We start from the raw sequence: 19,849 nt of genomic DNA on the forward strand, positions 1-19,849 counted from the left end.
GGAGGCTCAGTCAGTTGAAAGTCCGACTCTGGATTTCGGCTTAGGTCATGATCCCGGGGTCATGGGATTGAGCCCCAAGTCTGGCTCTGAGCTGAGCGTGGAGCTTGCTTAGGACTCTCCCTCCCCCCACCCCCACCCCACTCTCTCTCTCTCTCTCTCTCTCTCTCTCTCTCCCTCCCTCTCTCTTTCTCTCTTTCTCTCTGTCTGCCCCTCTGCCACTCGTTCTTTCTCTTAAAAAAATATTTTATATATATATAAACTGGCACAAATTAGAGTGATGATACCCAGAGTTGGCAAAGTGAGGGGAAATAACCCTTACACAGGGAGGAAGGCAGGGGTGTATGTGGGGGCGGGGGTTGTGAATGGATGTGATCCTTTGGGAGACTTGTATAGTGGCATGGTTATATGAACCAAAAGCAATACATTTCAGTAATCCTACTTCTAGAAATGTATCCTACAGCAATAGATAAATGCTCAAAGATAAAGGATATTCGTCACTATATTTGTTAAAACGGGATTTACTACATTAACTATGGTACATCTACATAGTGGAATTGCATGGCACAATTAAAAATGATGATGCAAAGTTTCTGACATCGTGGGGTGCCTGGGTGGCTCAGCTGGTTAAGCATCCAACTTGCAATTTCGGCTCAGGTCATGATCTCACGGTTCATGGGTTTGAGTCCTGCGTTGGGTTTTGTGCTGACAGTGCAGAGCCTGCTTGGGATTCTTTCTCTCCCTCTCTCTCTGCCCTTCCCCTACTCACTCTTTCTCTCAAAATAAATAAATAAACTAAAAAATATATATTATTATATATAATATTATACATATATAATATTTAATGTATACATTAAAGTTTCTGACATTGGGGCGCCTGGGTGGCTCAGTTGGTTGAACATTGGACTCTTGATTTCGGCTCAGGTCATGATCTCACGGTTTGTGAGATTGAGCTCTGTGGTGGGCTCCATACTGAGGGTGCAGCCTGCATGGGATTCTGTCCCCCCCTCTCCCTCTGCCCCTCCCTCACGTTCATGTGCTGTCTCTCAAAAAATAAAAATAAATTTAAAAAAATTAAACTTCCTGACCTGGAAGGATGTCCACAATAACATCATGTAAATGCAAAGTTGATTACAAATACATTTTTGCACAGTGTCATTTGATTTTTCAGTAAGTATGTGCTGCTTTAGTAGAAAATATGTACAATCTCCCCTTTTTATTTTGAAAAGACAAATATGGATAGGCATATAAAAATACTTGGAAGTAATATATAATACTAGCAGTTATTAGTCTCAGTGGGGGAAATTATGATTTATCTTCATTATCTTATATTTTCTTATAAAATAAAGATTTTTATATGAATGTTAATTTTATTATCAGAAAAAAAATATTGACGAAAGGAACATTTTCCCACAAGGTCTGGTTGCTACATCATTTCTAAATGTACTCTTCACTCATTATAACTCTGTTTCCTGAGAACCCCTGAATCTGCTTTTCTAGAATGAAGTATTTCACTGGAGAGATGGTCTGTATCCCAGAGGACTCATGTTTCTGGCTGGAGCCCCTTATAGAAGGACAATCCCATTTTTACACCTAAGAAAATTCACAGTAATTCCTATCTAATAGCCAGTTGAGCTCAGATTTCCTCAGCTTGTCCCCAAATGCCATTTCAAATTGTTCCAGACTGTTCTTTCTTCCCTCTCTCCCCACCTTCATTTCTTTTTTTCAGTCTAGGATCCCACCAAGGTTCATGTATCGGATCTGGTTCTATCTCTGTGGTCTCTTTTAACCTCAAGCAGATTTTTTTTTTAAGTAACAATTATAGACTTGGGACGTGCCTGGGTGGCTCAGTTGGTTGAGTGCCAGACTCTTGATTTCAGCTCAGGTCATGATCCCAGGGTGGTGGGATTGAGGCCCATGTCAGGCTCCGAGCTGATTGTGCAGACCCTGCTGGGGATTCTCTCTCTCTGCCCCTCCCATGTTGGCTCTCTCTCTCTCTCAAAATGAATAAATAAACTGTTAAAAAAGTAATGACACATTTTGAAGTCTTGGCCAGTTTTTTTCTTGTGGAATGTCCCACATTCTGGATTTGACTGGTGATTTCTTCTTCACGGGGTCACTCCTCTGTTCCTCGCTCTACTTTCTGAAGGCATGACGCTGTGTCCAGAGGCCTGGTCAGGTTCAGGTTAGACATCCCGGCAGGGCTGTCTCAAGGAGGATATCCTGCACCACCCGTGGGAGGATGTCAGGTTGTGGTGCCCCGTTTCATCACCCAGTTAGGGTGGTAAATATCATTCTCCCTAACGCTTTGACCCAGTGGTTTTAGTGTCATTAATGATCCCTGCTCTGACCAATTACAACGGAGGTAGCAAAATGATACTGCTCATTTTCTCATTCTGTCTGGTCTGCTAGTGGCATTCTTCTGGGAGGAAGAATCCCCTCACTCCTCAACCTGGTCTTGTCTTACTTCAGGACTCACTGACTATCTCCTATACAATCTGTTGATATTCAAACGCAGTCAGTACTCTACCAGACACTCCAACTGATTCAAACTAACAGCTCCAATTCAAATGAACATTCCTGGGTTCTTCTCACCTTCTTTTTATTTTACACTTGTGCCGTTTTTCTCATAGAGAGTGAAATCTTGGTTCCCCATGCAATGTTTGTTTTTTATGAAAATTTTGTTATTTGCATTATCCAAAAACATCTAAATTGTTCCATATTCTAACCCAGTGTTACAACTTGCAATAAACCTATGGAGAAGCCTGTTGGTTGTTTTTATGCTTTGAACACATCTCCCTAAGAATATCCAGAGTATTTTTCAGAATTGACAGGAATGAAGTCTTTTCTGTGTGTGGGTATGTTATGAATTTGATACCCTTTAGGTTTATTCGTTTTGTTCGTGTTCAATTTTGGGAATGTTTTTTTTTTTCCTTCCTTCCTTTTTAAAAAAAATATTTTTTCTGAATACATAAACCACTGACATGGTTCAAGAGTCAAAAACCACATTAGAAGGCAAAGCTCTCATGACCCTATTCCCCCTCAAAAGTAGCCATTTTTATTGGTTCCTGGTGGATCCTCTTTTTTTTTTTTTTTTTTTTTTTTTTTTGCGTAATCAGCATCTTTGTGATGCTGAATCATCCTCCTCGATAAGCATCCCATAGATAAATCCTTGGTCTACTTTCAATCTTTTACTGTTATCAACAGTTCACAATAAATAATCTGATGCTTACGATGGTTTGCTATTTGTGGACTCCTATCTTCGGGGTGGATTCTTAGCTGTGGTTCTGCTGGGCCAAAGAGAAACTGCATATTCAATGCAGTGAATGTGTAAAAATTCTCCTCCATAGCAAGTGCACGCTTTTTCACCCTCCAGAAAAGCACGAGAGTGCGTGTTTTATCACAGCTCCTCAAGAGACTCTGTTGTCCAGCATTTGGATTTTCTCCACTCCCACTGACGAGAAAGTGAAATTTCAATATAGGCTTCTCTTAAAATAAGGATGGGCGTTTTTTTCCTATCTTTAAATGCCACCTGTGTATCTTTCTCTGTGCATTGTCCCCTTGTTTGTTTGTTATTTGTTTCTGAGGGTTTTGTTTTTCTTCTCAACTTGAAGAAATGTTTGATATATTAAGGAGGTTATAGCCCTTTGCCATTTAAATTGCAAATATTTTCTTACAGTTTGTCACTTTCTCCTTTTAAAAAAAATGTTCATTATTGAGAGAGAGAGAGAGAGAGAGAGCACGAGCTGTCAGCACAGAGCCCGACATTGGACTTGAACCCATGAACTGTGAGGTCAAAACCTAAGCCAAAGTCGGATACTGAACCGACTGAGCCACCCAGGCGCCCCTATTTTTCCTTTTTTTTTTTTTATTGTTTATTTGTCATTTGTCTTTTGACTCTGCTAACTTTTTGTCTTTTGACTTGTGAGGTGTTTTGTTTTTTTGGTTTTTTTCAAGAAGGCCCCATGCCCAGCATGGAGCCCAATGTGGGGCTTAAACTTACGACCATAAGATCAAGACCTGAGCTTAGATCAAGAGTTAGACACTCAACTGACTGAGCCACCCAGATGCTCTTTGACTTGTGAAGTTTTAATTATTATGATGCTGAATTTCTGGTTGTTGGTTTGTTTTTTTTTTTTTCTATTTTACCGCTCTGAATTCTAAGGCGTGGTAGGCCTTCCCCATTCCCAGAGTATAAAGGATTCCACTCATGTTTTCTTAGTGCTTGCTTCATTTCTTTACATGTGGATCTGATACATTTGTTATTTTATCTGGTGTGTGCTATGGGGTATGGATCCAAATTTATCTTTTCCCAAATGGCCATCCAGTTGTCCCTCCAACGCTCATTAGAGAGACTCTGTCTTTGCTCCACTGACTTGAAATGTCGCCTTCATCCTAAACCACATTTTCATATATATGTGGGCCTTTCTCTGGCCTTTCTACTATGTTTCTGTGGTCTGTCTGCCTCTTCAGGCACCAGGAAACAGTTTTCTATTTTTTTTTTTTAGTTTATTTTTATTTATTTTGAAAGAGAGAGAGCATGAGCAAGGGAGGGGGAGAAAGAGAGGGAGACAGAATCCCAAGCAGGCTCCACAATGTAGGTACAGACAGAGCCTGCTGTGGGGCTCAAACCCACGAACCGCACCATCATGACCTGAGCCGAAATCAAGAGTCAGATGCTTAACCAGCTGAGCCACCCAGACACCACAGGAAGACACTTTTCTTTTTCTTTCTTTCTTTTTTTTTTAAGTTTATTTATTTTCAGAGAGACAGAGACAGTGTGAGTGGGAGAGGGGCAGAGAGAGAGACAGAGAGAGAAAGAGAGAGAGAGAGAGAGAGAGAATCCCAAGAGGTTCCCCACTGCCAACACAGAGCCTGATGTGGGGCTTGAACTCACGAACGGTTAGATTATGACCTGAGCCCAAATCAAGAGTCAGACGTTTAACCGGCTGAGCCGCCCAGGCACCCCAGAATGACACTTTTCAATATGTAGACTTTATGGTGTATGTTTTGGTTTCTGGGGGAATGTCCTGCCTGTGGCTTCTTTTCTCAGGGTTTTCTCTACTGTGCATATAAGGAATCTAGAATTAACTATCCTGCTCCAGAAAAGAAAAAAATGTTGCTATTTTTATTGGGATGGCAATGAACTTCTATAATAACTTGGCCATAATCGGCATCTTTGTGATGTTGCATCATCCTATCCGGTAGCAAGGAAAATCCATTTGTGTGTCTTTCACTACTATGGTGAGGCTTTGGCGCATATCGCATTAAGTTTACGCGTTAGCGTTTTCTTTTCTCTTTTGCCACGGAGCCTTTTCTGCAATATGAGGTCAGGTTTTCCAATTGCTTATGGCAAGGTTTTGTTTTTCTTTTTTTTTTTTTTTTTAACAGCTCCCCAGGTGACTCTAAGGTACGGCTAAACTTGAAAACCACAATTTAAAGTGAAAAAATTCAGTGTTATCCTTCGATTTAAAGGCTATGCCTTAAATCTTCACCAACTGCCGCTGCCCAAACCAGCCACCACTTTTTCTCCCTGGCATCCCATCGGTAAGCTCTCGGTGGTCGCCGTATCATTAAAAAAATGCCTGACATGCAGCCCGTGGCCCAGTTGACTTGCTTCCCTCTCTACGGCATTGTTCTGACCCCTGCATTACTCTCTATTCCTATCCCCAAATCCCCTGGCAAGGCCCTGGGCCATGCCTGTGCCTTCCGCTGGAATGCCCGTCTTCTCCCCATCAGCTCAAGACATTCTTCCCGGCTTCAGTCATGCTCTGTGCTCCCAACCACAAGGGCCCATCAATCACCTGAATCTAGAGCACGCTTGTGACAGCAGCACAGCAGGTATGGGGCTCATCATCCCCTCTTGGCCGGCCGGGCCACTTCCAATCCTGCCCTGGCTGGCTTGCTTGCTCATCTCTGTGCTCTGTGGGTTCTTTCCTTATGCTTTCCGGGGTGGGAGTTATCTCCTGATCTGCTCACATTTTAACACCTCCCGCCCTTCACTTATAGATTCAGGTTTGACCTTTTCAAGCAGTTTGCTCTGGTTCACTTCACAACCTCCTCCTGGCTCAGGTCCTAACTCCCCAACCATCCATGTCCCTGAACTCCTCCCACGTGCACAGTGAGGCAGTTCGGAGTGCGGATTTGGCTTCAAACCCAGCAGCATTATAGTCCCGGGTGTTCATTTACGAGGCTTTGAACTTAGCTGTACATTTGGAGATTTTCCTACCAGAAAGCTAGGAAGAGTGGGTGTTGGCCGAATTAGATTTAAGAACAGTTATGGGCCCCCCGCTCCCCCACTTGAATTTCAACTTGGGGCTCTGGGCATGGGCTCAGGACCCCCATCCTTCCCTCCAAGTGCCAGGACCGGCCTTGGCTCAGCATGACCGAGTGCCTTGCTTGAAGTGACACCTAATCCCCACCACAGCGGGACACGGAGAAAGCACTTGATCTAGGAGGCATCTGCTCTAAACGCTGACTTCATGCTCTGGCAGAGAGTGGCCTCGACGGCACTGCACCGTGAAGCTAGAGCCCCGGGTCCCCTTGCACGGCGGGCATCAAACAGCAGCAGAAGACAAGGGCTCGGGAGGAGACGGCCAGGCTCGGGGAAGGGGAGTCCAGCCGCCCTCATTACTGCCTCCCAAGCATTCTTGAGACACAATGCACTTGGTTTCTAACTCATCCAGGAATAAATGTGGCTCTCTGCCCTGGCTGAGGGGATTAGCTCTAGCCGAGTGAGTGCTGAAGGAACAAGGGTTCCTCCTGTTCCCAAAAAGCCGGCTAATAATATACTAATGAGTCATCTGATTCCCCCCTTCCCCGATCAGAGGAGAGACTCCATGCCTGCAGACCATTAGCTTAGCCCCTGAAAGCCGTTCCCTTCATGCGGGGAGAGGTTCTCCCCTTTAAGATTTCTCTCTCTTTGGATGGACATCTTTCAAGAGAATATTCATATTATATATGTCCTTTTCCCCCTCATCTCAATAAACAAATGTTCAATATGATCTACTCAGGGTCCTCAAGAAAACCAGCCTTGCTGTACTAACTACTTGGAAGCCTTCAGATACAGGGGAGAGTGTAAACGTCTACCATGTGCCAACACATGGCACGGCCTGTCTGATAGTTTGAGATCCTACTGAATGGACACACGTAGTCTGTGAGGCAGCTGCCTCATCCCCATTTTACGGATGAGGACACAGAGGCTCAGAGAAGTGAGGCCCAAGGCCTGCACTTTACAAGGTGACCTGTTACGACCGTAGCCTGCCGACGTCACATATGCACACACGTGACTCTTCCCTCTCCTAAAGACGCTTTTCCAGAGTGCCAGATCTTTTAATTCTTAATGTCTAGAGTTTTTCATAATTTTTTTTATTTAAACAGATTTTATTTTCATTTTATTTATTTTTAGAGAAAGAGCACAAGTGGGAGAGAGGGGCAGAGGGAGAGAGAGAGAATCCCAAGCAGGCTCCATGCCTAGCACAGGCTGGGACCATGACCTGAGCCAAAATCAAGTCAGACGTTCAACCAACTGAGCCACCCGGGTGCCTCTCTAATGTCTAATTTTTAACCTGTTTTCTGCACTGGCACTGTTTTCTGTGCTGTCAGTTCTGCCTTCCTGGGAGCTCCTCCTGGAGAGCTGAGTCCATCCTGGACTCGAGTCCTCTTCCTTATGGCCTTGGGCAAGCCCCCTACCCCCTCATTCCATGTCCTCACATGCAGAGGGGCTTGTTTAGCAAATGGCCTGTCCAGTCTTTCAGCTGACGCTTCAGATCCTATGACCACAAACGTGATGGGGAGAAGGGAGAAAGGCTGGGTGATTCTGGAAAAGCTGGGGTTGGCGGCCACTGACATTTCAGAGCGGGTGCTGAGCTTGGCCACGTGATGGGCACTCGAAGGAATCCTGCACAGAACATGGCCCCTCGGTTTCCAGAGGTGGGTACGGACATGGTCGGACAGAGAGATGAGTACATGGGTGGCTACAAAAAGGAAACCCTGAAGTCCCATGAAGTCCCTCCCAGGCACCGTGGGTGCTTGAGAAGGAATAGCATGGCCCACCCTGCCCGCCCACCACCCAGAGGCACCAGGCCCCTGTCACAGGTGCTCAGCACCCCCAAGCTTCCTAACATCCCTGGTCTCACAGGGGATGGTCCTAATCCTAATCCGGCCTCCCGAGATGCCCAGCAGATATCAAAGGGTGTCACCGAATAGGCAGGACGAGCCCCAAGGAGACCACAGACCTTCGGGGCATGCCCAGAGACTGGGAGGCCAGTGTTCTCTCCCCGGAGGAAGTGGGGCTCTAGGGACGGGGGTCCCAGTCCAAACTGGAGGAGAAGGGGCAGTGAAACCCAGCCGTCCCAGCTGGCTGGTGCAGCAGGCAGGGGGGTTAGCAGCTCTCTGGTGTGGCAGCCATTTTCAAATGTATTGCTATGATCTGAAATTGCCCAAATCTTGAAAACAACGACTCATGTAGAATAGAAACCACTCAGCGTAAGCCTGCATTTGCCATTTCCTCTGAATCTTCCTGATGTGACCCATACAGGGACCAGCATACAGTGGGTGTTTAATTATTGTCCCTTCATCACGGGGACTGTGGCCCAGCTCCCCCTTCCCTACTGCATGCCTCTCTGCACAGCCTCTTGTCTGGGCTCAGGATGGGAGGGTCGTTAGGTGGCAGTTCCTGTTCTCAAGTGGGAACACCCAGTTCTGGCTACAATTAACCACAGGATGCCCACCTGGCCACCCTCCCAAGGGTTTGGCCAGGGGGGGAAAAATGTGGGTGGGGTGAAGGAACAAACAAACAAAAATAGAAGGAGAATGGGTGAAAGTTTCAAATATACCCTTACTCTTTTTTTCTTTTAAAGTTTATTTATTTTGAGGTGGGGGGTGGGGGGGACGGTCAGAGAGAGAATCCCAAGAAGGCTTCTTACTGTCAGCACAGAGCCCGACGTGGGGCTCAAACTCACAAACCATGAGATCAGGACCTGAGCCGAAGTCAAGAGTCGGACGCTCAACCAACTGAGCCGTCCAGGTGCCCCAAATACACCCTTACTCTTGTCCCGAGGTTTTATTTTTCCAATCTCAATTTGGAAACACCCGCATGTGTCAGACAGCCCCCTGCGCCCCCCCTCTCTGCAGGCCCTACTGCTCCCCCATGCCCCCCACCCAGGCCAGCAGCTGGTCCTCCCCGATTAGTAATATATCTTAATAACAGCGGGTCCTTAAGCAGCTGTTGCTGAGAATACTGGGGCCAGAATAGCTCCCTGGAATTCATGTACTTGGTGGTCCTACTGGGGTTTCAAAAAGGATTAAGTTAAAAATGATCCTAATAAGGCAGAAAGTTACACGGTGAAAGCAGCAGGGGGGAGGTGACGGAGGAGTTACTATTATGGGTGTTGTTGTTGGTATTGTTCCCGGCACAAACTCTACCGTCGCACAGCCTTGTCCCAGCCCTGTGTTGTGACAAAAGTCTTGCTCACAATTCCCAGAGGATTTAAGTTTTCGTCCCCTTTGCCCCGCGGTGGGATGGGCTGCACTCTGGCCTCAGGGCCCGGCTCGCCCTGACCGCCAAGCGCCAGCCGCCTGTGGACGGGGCCCTCTGCAGCCAGACGGCCACTTACATCCCCACGGGTGAGGCCGTGCCAGCCCCAAGCTCAGAGAAAGGCATCTCAAACTTCCAACCTCCACAGCTGGAAAATGGTGACGGATCCCGCTCATTTCTATATATACCTGTCCCTTGGCAACGACCAAAAAAAACGTGAGGAAGGAGCTGGTTCTCGGCCTGTGGTGTCGGTCACTCTCTTTCCAAATATAGAGAAGGGCTGAGCCGTGGGCTTGGCGGGGGGCCTATAAAAGCCCAGGAGGCAGCAGCCCCTCTGTAGCTCCCTCTCTCCCCGGGCGGAGGTAAGTCACAGCGCCCCTCTTGGGGGCCCTTTTCAACTCTGCGTCCCCGGGGGACACCGACTCCGAGTGGCTGGGCGCTGGTGCGGGCCCTGCCTGGCTTTGGTAAGAAATCAGTTAGATGTGGAGCTGGATCTCTCTGGGCCAAGTGGCCATCCGCCTCTGCCTCCAGCAAGCCACCGAAGCAGGGGGCCTTCAGGCCCTCCTTCCACCTCCGCTCTCTCCCCTTGACCTCGTCGTCGTCGAGCGCCCTCTTGGGCAGGAACCCGCTGCACACGCCGTGGACCGTGGCCTGTCCGTCATGGCTCGCTGTACTCCCCTGGCGTCTCTGATCCGTGCAGACGGCTGGCGGGACGCAGCGCCTTCCCTGCCCTCACCTGGCCCACCTGGGCTGTGTGTCTGTCCGGTGCCCTGTCCCCTCAAGCCCACGCCGGCTGTGCGGCCGGGAGCCAATGTCAGGGAATCTTGTCTGCTCATCGAAGTCTAGGAGACCTGCCCCTGCGGGAACCAGAAGCTTCCTAACAGGGATTACGACCTTCCTGCCCAGTTCTGAATGGCAGGCCCTGCTGATAGCAGCCAGATTTGGGGGCAGCCTGGGTTTTTACTGCCTTAATGGCTTGCTTGTGGGTCACGTCCCACCTGCTCCTCCAGCTGCCTCTGGGCCAAGGCCCTTCCTAAGTCATTTGTCTGTTAGTCTTACTTAGTTATCCCACAGAGAGCCGTTTCAAAGCTGAACCGGATGCTCCCACGTGCCCTGACTTTGCCTTTTGCGTATTTATTGCAGGTCAGGTTTTCCACGGCTGCTGCTTCCTGCTGCCTTCCTGTGGGTGTGACTCTCCAGGTAAGAAAGGTCCAGTCCCTCTGAGGTTGGAAGGCTCCAGGTAATTCAAGGTTACCAGTTTCTCCTGCCTCCCAGTGGCCTTGAGGGCTCAGAGCCAAGAGGGCTCAGACAAGCACAACTTAGGCTGGAGAGGAAACTTCCAGAAGGATGCTGGCATCTGACGCCACTTGTAGTCTTAGCAACCGAAGGAAGCAGAGGCTTCCTTGTGTGAGGAGAGAGCACCTTGAATCCAAACGGCCCCCAAATTCCTTAGCGATCTGCCACTTAGCACCCTGCCTTTGAAGAATGGCGTTTATTTGACAAGTTTCCCTCGGCACCACCTGGGCTTCGCAGAAGAGGAAAGTGAGGTGCAGAGAGCTGCACTCGGCCCTGGGGCCCCTTCCCATCCAAGCCTCAACTAGTCAGGAGCCTGGATTTCCTGTGCTCTGTGCATTTTGTGCAGAGAACCCACCGGGCAAATATGTGCACATTTGATTTTCGCAGCCCTGGGGTTCCGTGGGTGGAGCCCCGGGGAGTGACCGCAGGGACTCGGGCCTGGAACGGGGTGGGGTCCCCACCAGGGCTCACCTGCTGGTCCGCCTTCCAGTGACACCATGAGTAGTGACACTGAGATGGAAGTGTTCGGCATCGCCGCTCCTTTCCTCCGGAAGTCGGAAAAGGAGAGGATCGAGGCTCAGAACCAGCCCTTTGATGCCAAAACCTACTGCTTTGTGGTCGACTCAAAGGAGGAATACGCCAAGGGGAGAATTAAGAGTACTCAGGATGGGAAGGTCACGGTGGAAACCGAAGACAACCGGGTAAGCCTTGCGCACGCCCCCTGCAGGCCACTGGGCCCTCTGTCGGTCCCTGGGGTCCCAGCATCTGTGCCCCTGCCCGCGCCCACAGGGCTTCCCTGGTGTCCTCTGAGAAAGCCTAGTAACGCTGGCCTCAGGCTGCAGGGTGGGCGAAGATCCCGGTTGTGGCTGGTTAAAGCGATTCGCGTTCAGGAGCCTTTGCTGATGTTCACAGCACTCTAGGGGCAACGCAGGGGTGTGGGGTTGGGAGTCCAACTGTGAGAAGATCTCCTTTAGTAAAACACTCTTGCTTGGTAGCCTGGGTTTCCCTATTTCCTTCTAGTGGTAGCCATCTGAGGAAGCACGGAAAGTATGAAGTATGGGAAACGGGTAGGGGGTCCTAGTAGACCACACAGGCGCCATGTGAAAAGGCAGCCTCCCTCTATGTGGCCTATTACATTCTGGCCCAGAACATTGTGGGGGTGCTTGGAGAAATTCTGGACTTCACTACTTTCTGGAATCGAGACCAGAAGAATCTGGAAATGTTCCGAGAAAAGTTTAAAAGAAAATTAAAAGAAGAACAAGAAAATCTGAAAGAGAAGAAGAAATAGTGTCAGTGGGTCGGGGTGAAGAAAACAGGCAGTGAGAATTGCCCTTCGATGCCACCATGCACCGGGGCTCCGGGAGGGTGGCTCTTGGGATGTGGCAGGTGGCGAAGCTGAGAGTGGGTCTGCGAGGCAGCAGGGAAGGGGAAAGCCAGACATAACCAAGATGGTCTGGACCCGTCCCAAGGAGGGCTAGTTGCATGGGGTGGTTTCAGTAGATCCCTGCTTGAGGCCAGGAGAAGGCAGGTTGCCCGCCTGCCAGCCTTGCCCAGAGATGGGACCATTGCAGAGAGCAAAAGGCACAATCCCTGAGTGACAGAAACAATCACGTGCTGTCACTGCCCCATCTTCTCCCGCTGTCAGAGGGGCCTTTTCCCCAGGGCTTGCCCCTTGGGATCCAGGCTCTTTGTGGGATCCAGACAGATACCTGCAGGGGGAAACACACACAGCGGACCCCAGGTAGTCCTTGTACCTCTTCCCACGCAGACCCTGGTGGTCAAACCCGAGGACGTGTATGCAATGAACCCCCCCAAGTTCGACCGGATCGAGGACATGGCCATGCTGACGCACCTGAACGAGCCAGCCGTGCTGTACAACCTCAAGGACCGGTACACCTCCTGGATGATCTATGTGAGTGCCCACACTTCCTGGGGCATCTGATGGTGCTGGGGGGTGGGGGCAGGTGGGGACATTTGTGTGGGTAACAGCATCAGAAAGCCTAGTGTTTGACTCAGCTGTCCAACAAAAGAGGGGAAATGGGAGGAGAGGATGAGGGAAGGGGTTAGAGACAGACAGCAGGTGACAGAGGAAGAGGGGACTGGGAAGAGAGGCTGTATCAGGGAGGGAAGGCAGGGGCAGGAAAGCCAGGCTGAGCTCCAGGTCTGGGCAGGGTCATTTGCCGGAGGGCCAGCGGCTCCCCTCTCTCAGTCATCTGCCCCATTGCTGAAGAGAAATCAATCTCTCCTGTACAAGTTTAGCGTAAGGAAAGTGAGATAATAATAAAAGCAAAGGCTTTCACGCGCGCACACACACACACACACACACACACACCCCGTTTTTACACTCCCACAGACCTACTCGGGCCTCTTCTGCGTCACCGTCAACCCCTACAAGTGGCTGCCGGTGTACAACCCCGAGGTGGTGGAGGGCTACCGAGGCAAGAAGCGCCAGGAGGCCCCGCCCCACATCTTCTCCATCTCCGACAACGCCTATCAGTTCATGCTGACAGGTGCGTCTCCAGAGGGGGGGGGATGGGGGTGGCGCTGGAATGGAGGGCCAGCCTGTACCCTCCAGCACGAAGAGAGGAGGGTAGAGGGACTTAGGCTGAAAGGGTCCAGATCTTTTAGGGCCTTGCAGGGGCCCTGCTAGAGAGTTTGGGTTGAATGCAAGCATTGCGTAAAGCCTATGAAACCGACATGTTTACGGGGTGAAAATAAAGATTGCCAATGTCATGTGGTCCGGCCTGGTTAGATGAGAAGTCACTGGCTGGTTTGAAGCAGAGCCTTACCCTCTGAGTCTTACTGTCAAAGAGGAGGCTCTTGGAGCCACCCCTGGGACCACACAGAATGCTACAGGCAAGAGGACCGGCGTAGTGAACCTGGACCGCCTGACAAAATGGGGAAGTTCTTTCTGCCGCCATCAACTCTATTTTATTTTCTCCTCCTGCAGACCGTGAAAACCAGTCCATTCTGATCACGTAAGTGTCATAGCTGTGGCTCTTTGTCTCCAATGCAGGAGGCAAAGGTGCTGTTTGCTCTGTGGATTAGAAAGGGGGCTCCTGGATGGCTCAGTCGGTTAAGTGTCTGACTCTTGATTTCAGCTCAGGTCATGATCTCACGGTTCATGGGTTCGGGCCCTGCATCGGGCTCTGCACTGACAGTGCAGAGCCTGCTTGGGATTCTCTCTCTCCCTCTCCCTATGTCCCTTCCCTGCACATTCTGTCTCTCTCAAAATAAGTAAAGAAGCCTAAACAAATTTTTTTTAAATAGAAAGTACCTAAAGCAGAGTCTGTGATAAAAAGATGGAGATGGTGATGGGCAAGAGGGTATGTGCAAGGTCTCAGGAAACTGGGATCGCCCACCGCTGGGGCAGCTCAGAAGTGATGAGGCTTCCCTGGGGCCTCTGCCTTTCTGAGTAGTTTCTCACATTGGTCTAGTAGGTGTGCGTCCGCTGTGGCTCAGGGGTATGTCCAGGCCTCTGTGTGACATCTTGGGGAGGCAGTTTATACCTACAGGACGTGTTTCTTTCTCTCTCTCTCTTTGGGTCACAACAAATAGCGGAGAATCCGGGGCAGGGAAGACTGTGAACACCAAAAGGGTCATCCAGTACTTTGCAACAATTGCGGCTACTGGAGACCTGGCCAAGAAGAAGGACTCCAAGATGAAGGTATAGGGAAGGGGAGGGGTTTGCCCTGCTTCTGCTTGTGACCGTGGTCTCAGCCTCACAGCGAGGGGTGTGAGGAGGCCACACTCCCCTCTCTTCAAGGCAAGGAGGGCAGGCTCAGACTTGAAGTCCTCAGAGAGCCCGTGACTGCAGACAACCCAGTGTGGGGTCAAGCTTACACGACCAGATCCTGTGATTTCCTACGAAACAGGGATGTAAGGCTTAACTAAGGAAGGTCATTTGGGGAGCAGCCCAGAGAGCTTTTTCTTTTTTTCTTTTTTTCTTTATTGATCTTTTAAATGTTTATTTCTTTTTGAGAGAGAGAGAGAGAGCACAAGTGGGGGAGGACAGAGAGAGAGGGAGACACAGAATCCAAAGCAGGCTCCAGGCTCTGAGCTGTCAGCACAGAGCCCGACACGGGGCTCGAATTCACAGACCGCGAACTCACAGACCGAGAGATCATGACCTGAGCCAAAGTAGGTTTAACTGACTGAGCCACCCAGGTGCCAGGAGAGCTTTTTCTTTTTATGGCAGAATCACATGCACCAGTTTAGGAAAACTGTAGCCACACGTGCTTTTCCAAACAAACAGATGACAATAGTACAAAATGAATGCAGATGACCCAACTAACTGAAGAACCGAGGGACTGAATGAAGCATTATGGGAATTTTACATCAAGACACCCAAGTGTACCCAAGGACGGTAAAACCTTGGTTTGCGAGCAGAGTTCGTTGGAGAAACAGGCTTGTAATCCAAAGCACTCATGTTATCAAAGTGAGTTTCGAGAACCATTGGCTCAGTTGGGATCATGTGACTTTGAGCATCATGTACTACTTGTATTGCAAGACACTGCTCATTTATCAAGTTAAAATTTATTAGAAGTGTTTGCTTGTCTTTCGGAACACTCACAAAACAAGTTACTCGCAACCCAAGGTTTCACTGTATTACAAAACAGCAAGAGGGTGTGAAGTGGGCCATGTTGAGGATTTGTCGGTACTTGAACTGGAAAAGTCAAGGAGGGGTGGGCTCTGCCCTGGACAGCAAGGGTGGGTGGGAGTGACAGGGCCAGGGAGTGGTTCCCCCGTCCCTCGCGGCTTCTTCCTCCCCGCGATTCCTTGCATTAGGGGACGCTGGAAGACCAAATCATCAGCGCCAACCCATTGCTGGAGGCTTTTGGGAATGCCAAAACCGTGAGGAACGACAACTCATCTCGCTTTGTGAGTCTGAGTTCAGTTCAGCTGGGGTTTTCTCTGGGGCCCTCAGGACGGGCAATCTTCCTGTCCTCTCGGAGGCAACAGGCTGTGTGTGTGGGGGGGGGGGGGGGGGGGGAGACAGGCAACGATGGAATGGAACACAGCAACCAGACCATTTTAGATAATGATGCCTTCATGAAAAGCTCCACAAATGGGGTGTGTGATGGAGTGACTGGGGGCAGGATCTCCTTAAGACAGGAATGGTAGAAAAGGGATCAGGGGTGGGGGTACTGGCCCATGAACCCCAAGATCTGCAGGATGAGGAAGGACAAAGGGAAAAGCAAGCACACTCTGGGGCGGGGGGAGACCTTATGTAGTCAAGGGACCCGAGAGAGTTCTCATGGTGGCAGCAAGGTGGGCAGGAGGTAGGTCCCAAGAGGTGGGGGAAGAGGAAGACAGAGGTCTGGTCATGTGGAGGCCACAAGAAGGGGGTTGGATTTTATTCAGGAAGCTACTGAGGGATTCTGTAAGCAGGGAAGTGATATGGTTTGATTTGCATCTTGAAAAAAAAATCACTCTGTTACCTTATGACTGGATGGGGTGGGGGCCGTTTGGAGGAAATGTGGAGCAAAGGGCATGGAAGAAAGGGGGCCCTCAAAATGGACAGCGAAGGGAGAAGGAGACATACTTAATTTTAGGTAGGGAAATAAAGCTCCTGTTCACACTGCCCAAGAGACTAGCGGGAACATTTGCAACCGCTTAGACATTGGTGTCTCTTCCTCGCCCCACCTCCCATAGGGCAAGTTCATCCGAATCCATTTTGGAACCACCGGGAAGCTGGCCTCTGCAGATATTGAAACTTGTAAGTAGATTACGGACAGGATGGCGGCTCGGGGTGGTGGGGCCGGTTTGGAAAACAGTGCCATGTTTGTGTTCATAGATCTGCTGGAAAAATCAAGAGTGACCTTCCAGCTGAAGGCTGAGAGAAGCTACCACATCTTCTATCAGATTCTTTCAAACAAGAAGCCTGAGCTCATAGGTGAGGCGTCTGGGCTCTGGCGTCACCTGACCAAGGAAAGTTGCACCTGTATATAGGGGACTAGGTAGCCAACGGAAGAAGTTTGTTTTAGGAATAGATGAGGCTATTTTGACAGTGATGTGTCAATTTGGAAAAAAACAAAAAACAAAAAACCAGAATCCAGTGGACAGGAACAAGATGAAACCATGACTGGATTTAGCACTGGTTCCAAAAACACCTTCTCAACAACTAGGCATTTAATTGTCCTTCCGCGCCCCCTAGTGTCCTGACGTAGGACCCAACCTCTCCCCAAATACCTCGAGGCACCAGGACAGGATTTTCACCTGGCCCCTTGTTCCACACCCAACAGAGGCTTAGGTGAGCAGGGTCTTTGCTCATTGGCTGTACTTGGCCCGCCTTCTGGTCCCAAGCCTGGAAACACGCTGCAGCCTTTCAAGGGGTTTGGAAAACCACCTGTGCTTCCCCTCCATGGGGGCTCCTCTCCTGACCCCCACTAAGCCAGTTTTCTGTATTAAATTTTCCCAACCTACACTGATATGCACCATTCATGTGCAAGGCAAGAGAACTCTAATGCTCTCTCGGGCTCCTAATCTACATTGCCTGGGCAGGCTGCAAAGTCTTCCCTGGACTTTAAATGGTCAGCCACAGCCTGAGTAGTGGGAAGCTGTTGAAGAGATTTCTAACTCTAAGCTCAATTTGGGCTCTAGCAGTGAGAACCTCAGCCCAGAATCCAGGAGATCAAATCCACTGGGTGGATGTTTTCTTTGCACCTGGGGGACCTCTTGATTTTGAATCTGTCATTTCAGAGCTGCTCCTTATTACAACCAACCCTTATGACTACCCATTCATCAGCCAGGGTGAAATCCTGGTGGCCAGCATTGATGACGCAGAGGAGCTGTTGGCTACCGACGTAAGTAAAACAGAGGCAATACGTGCGGGCTGCCCCTCCTCCATCACGAGGGTCCGCGGACTAACATGCTGTTCTTTGAATGCCAGAGCGCCATCGACATCCTGGGCTTCACCCCAGAAGAGAAGTCTGGACTCTACAAGCTGACGGGTGCCGTGATGCACTATGGGAACATGAAGTTCAAGCAAAAGCAGCGGGAAGAGCAGGCAGAGCCTGACGGCACCGAAGGTACAAAATCACCACAACAGGACATAAGCCCGAGCTGGGGGGGGGGGGGGGGTCCGTGGAGATCATTTGGTGCCTCGTTTGAAAGCAATTAATCCTTCTTCCACCTGGAGAGGTGGACCTCTCTGGGGCTCTGATGCCTAGTGTTACCATCCCCATTTGCTGAATCACTGGAATGGGCTTGTTTCCGAGGCAATGAGACATGACCGGGGCTTTCCGGAACCCAGTCCTACCTTTTCATAAAAGCTATCATATCCTCTGAGTGACTTGGCTTCCGTTGGCCACATACCAGCAGTTTAAAGATATGGAACATGGGCGCCTGGGTGGCTCAGTTGTTTGAGCATCCGACTTTGGCTCAGGTCATGATCTCATAGTATGTGGGTTTGAGCCCCATATCGGGCTCTGTGCTGACAGCTCAGAGCCTGGAGCCTGCTCGGATTCTGTGTGCGTGTCTTTCTCTCTCTGCCCCTCCCCCACTCATGCTCTGTCTCTCAAAAATAAATAAACGTTTTTTAAAAATATAAAGATATGGAACATAAAACAAGACAACCTTCACCAAGCTTTGAAACATCTGGATGATTTTCAGAGTGGTTCCTCTACTTTGCCAAGCCTGACGGGTGACCCTCTGTCTTTCTTTTCCTGGCAGTGGCCGACAAAACAGCCTATCTGATGGGCCTGAACTCTTCGGACCTCCTGAAGGCTTTGTGCTTCCCCAGAGTGAAAGTTGGGAATGAGTATGTTACCAAAGGTCAAACCGTGGATCAGGTAAGTGGCTGCTTAGAGGCTGGGAGAGACACAGGCACCCGACGGCCGTCACCTTCCAACCCCAGTGACCTTTCCTCTAACAGGTCCACCATGCTGTGAATGCCCTTTCCAAATCAGTTTATGAAAAGCTGTTCTTGTGGATGGTCACTCGCATCAACCAACAACTGGACACAAAGCTGCCAAGACAACACTTCATTGGTGTTTTGGACATTGCGGGCTTTGAGATCTTTGAGGTTTGTGTTCCCAGTGCTCATGTCTTCACATGGCTGTGTGTGGAGGGACTGGTCATGATGATCCTAGAGGGAACAGGTTGAGGTGAGCAACCTGTCAGAGCAGCACACCCTGTAGGGCACCGTAGGGTGGATCAGGTAGAAGAGAAGTACTTTGTGGGGTGGGGGGCTGTATAATTTCAAGAGAGGAGGAGATGCGTGGTAAGTGGAATTTTATAAAAGACATTGTGAAGTGGATAAAAGAAAGAACTCAAATGCAATTATTGGCATAGGAAGAGCCAGCCACATAGAGAAGTTGATAAGCCAGTCACGGGATTTTCACATAAATACCCTGCTGTTCTAGGTTCTCATATAGCCATCCGTGAGAGCATATATTTTGTGTCTACAAGAGACACAAGGCATGCTGGCGAATGAAAGATGAGCTTGTAGTTTGTAGAGGAAAACAGAAGGTATGTACTGTGCACCTAAGAGTAACTACAAAATAAGCAGACCGTGCTTGGTGCACAGGAGAGATCCCGACCATGGGGACTCGGGGGACAGAGAAACACCTTCTAGCTGGAAGTTAAGAGAAGTCTCCAAGGAGGAGATGTGATCTGGGCTAGACCCTGAAGAACATGCCCGTGTCGGGGGTGGGGGGGGAGTGAATGAGTTAGCAGAGCCTGAGGCAGTGAAGAGGGAGGCTGATGGGTCTTTGGTTTTCGACGTCTAACTTTGCATGTGAACTCTGTATTTTGGCATCAGTACAACAGCCTGGAGCAGCTGTGCATCAACTTCACCAACGAGAAGCTGCAACAGTTCTTCAACCACCACATGTTCGTGCTGGAGCAGGAGGAGTACAAGAAGGAGGGCATCGAGTGGACGTTCATCGACTTCGGGATGGACCTGGCTGCCTGCATTGAGCTCATTGAGAAGGTGTCCTGATCTGTCCACTCAGTAACCTCGTCTTGTCTACTCTGCGGCTCACTGCTGCAGCTCACATGTACCTCACACGCATT

The 19,849-nt window shown here is 49.5% G+C and overlaps 1 protein-coding gene across 5 annotated transcripts in view; it reads left to right on the forward strand.

Annotated features, from left to right (window-relative positions):
• The first annotated feature begins 11,328 nt into the window (after positions 1-11,328).
• LOC125926985 (myosin-3) overlaps positions 11,329-19,849 on the forward strand; it is a 106,701-nt gene continuing 98,180 nt past the window's right edge. For all 5 annotated transcript variants that reach the window (XM_049636936.1, XM_049636938.1, XM_049636937.1 and 2 more), the window contains exons 1-13: positions 11,329-11,532; positions 12,600-12,743; positions 13,185-13,341; positions 13,782-13,809; positions 14,390-14,498; positions 15,620-15,712; positions 16,487-16,550; positions 16,629-16,727; positions 17,534-17,637; positions 17,724-17,862; positions 18,506-18,624; positions 18,708-18,857; positions 19,596-19,766. In XM_049636936.1, coding sequence (XP_049492893.1) covers positions 11,329-11,532; positions 12,600-12,743; positions 13,185-13,341; positions 13,782-13,809; positions 14,390-14,498; positions 15,620-15,712; positions 16,487-16,550; positions 16,629-16,727; positions 17,534-17,637; positions 17,724-17,862; positions 18,506-18,624; positions 18,708-18,857; positions 19,596-19,766 — 1,581 coding nt within the window. The remainder of the gene's footprint in view (positions 11,533-12,599; positions 12,744-13,184; positions 13,342-13,781; positions 13,810-14,389; positions 14,499-15,619; positions 15,713-16,486; positions 16,551-16,628; positions 16,728-17,533; positions 17,638-17,723; positions 17,863-18,505; positions 18,625-18,707; positions 18,858-19,595; positions 19,767-19,849) is intronic.

The sequence above is a fragment of the Panthera uncia genome, chromosome E1, assembly GCF_023721935.1.
Source record: "Panthera uncia isolate 11264 chromosome E1, Puncia_PCG_1.0, whole genome shotgun sequence".
NCBI classification, from domain to species: Eukaryota; Metazoa; Chordata; class Mammalia; order Carnivora; family Felidae; genus Panthera; species Panthera uncia.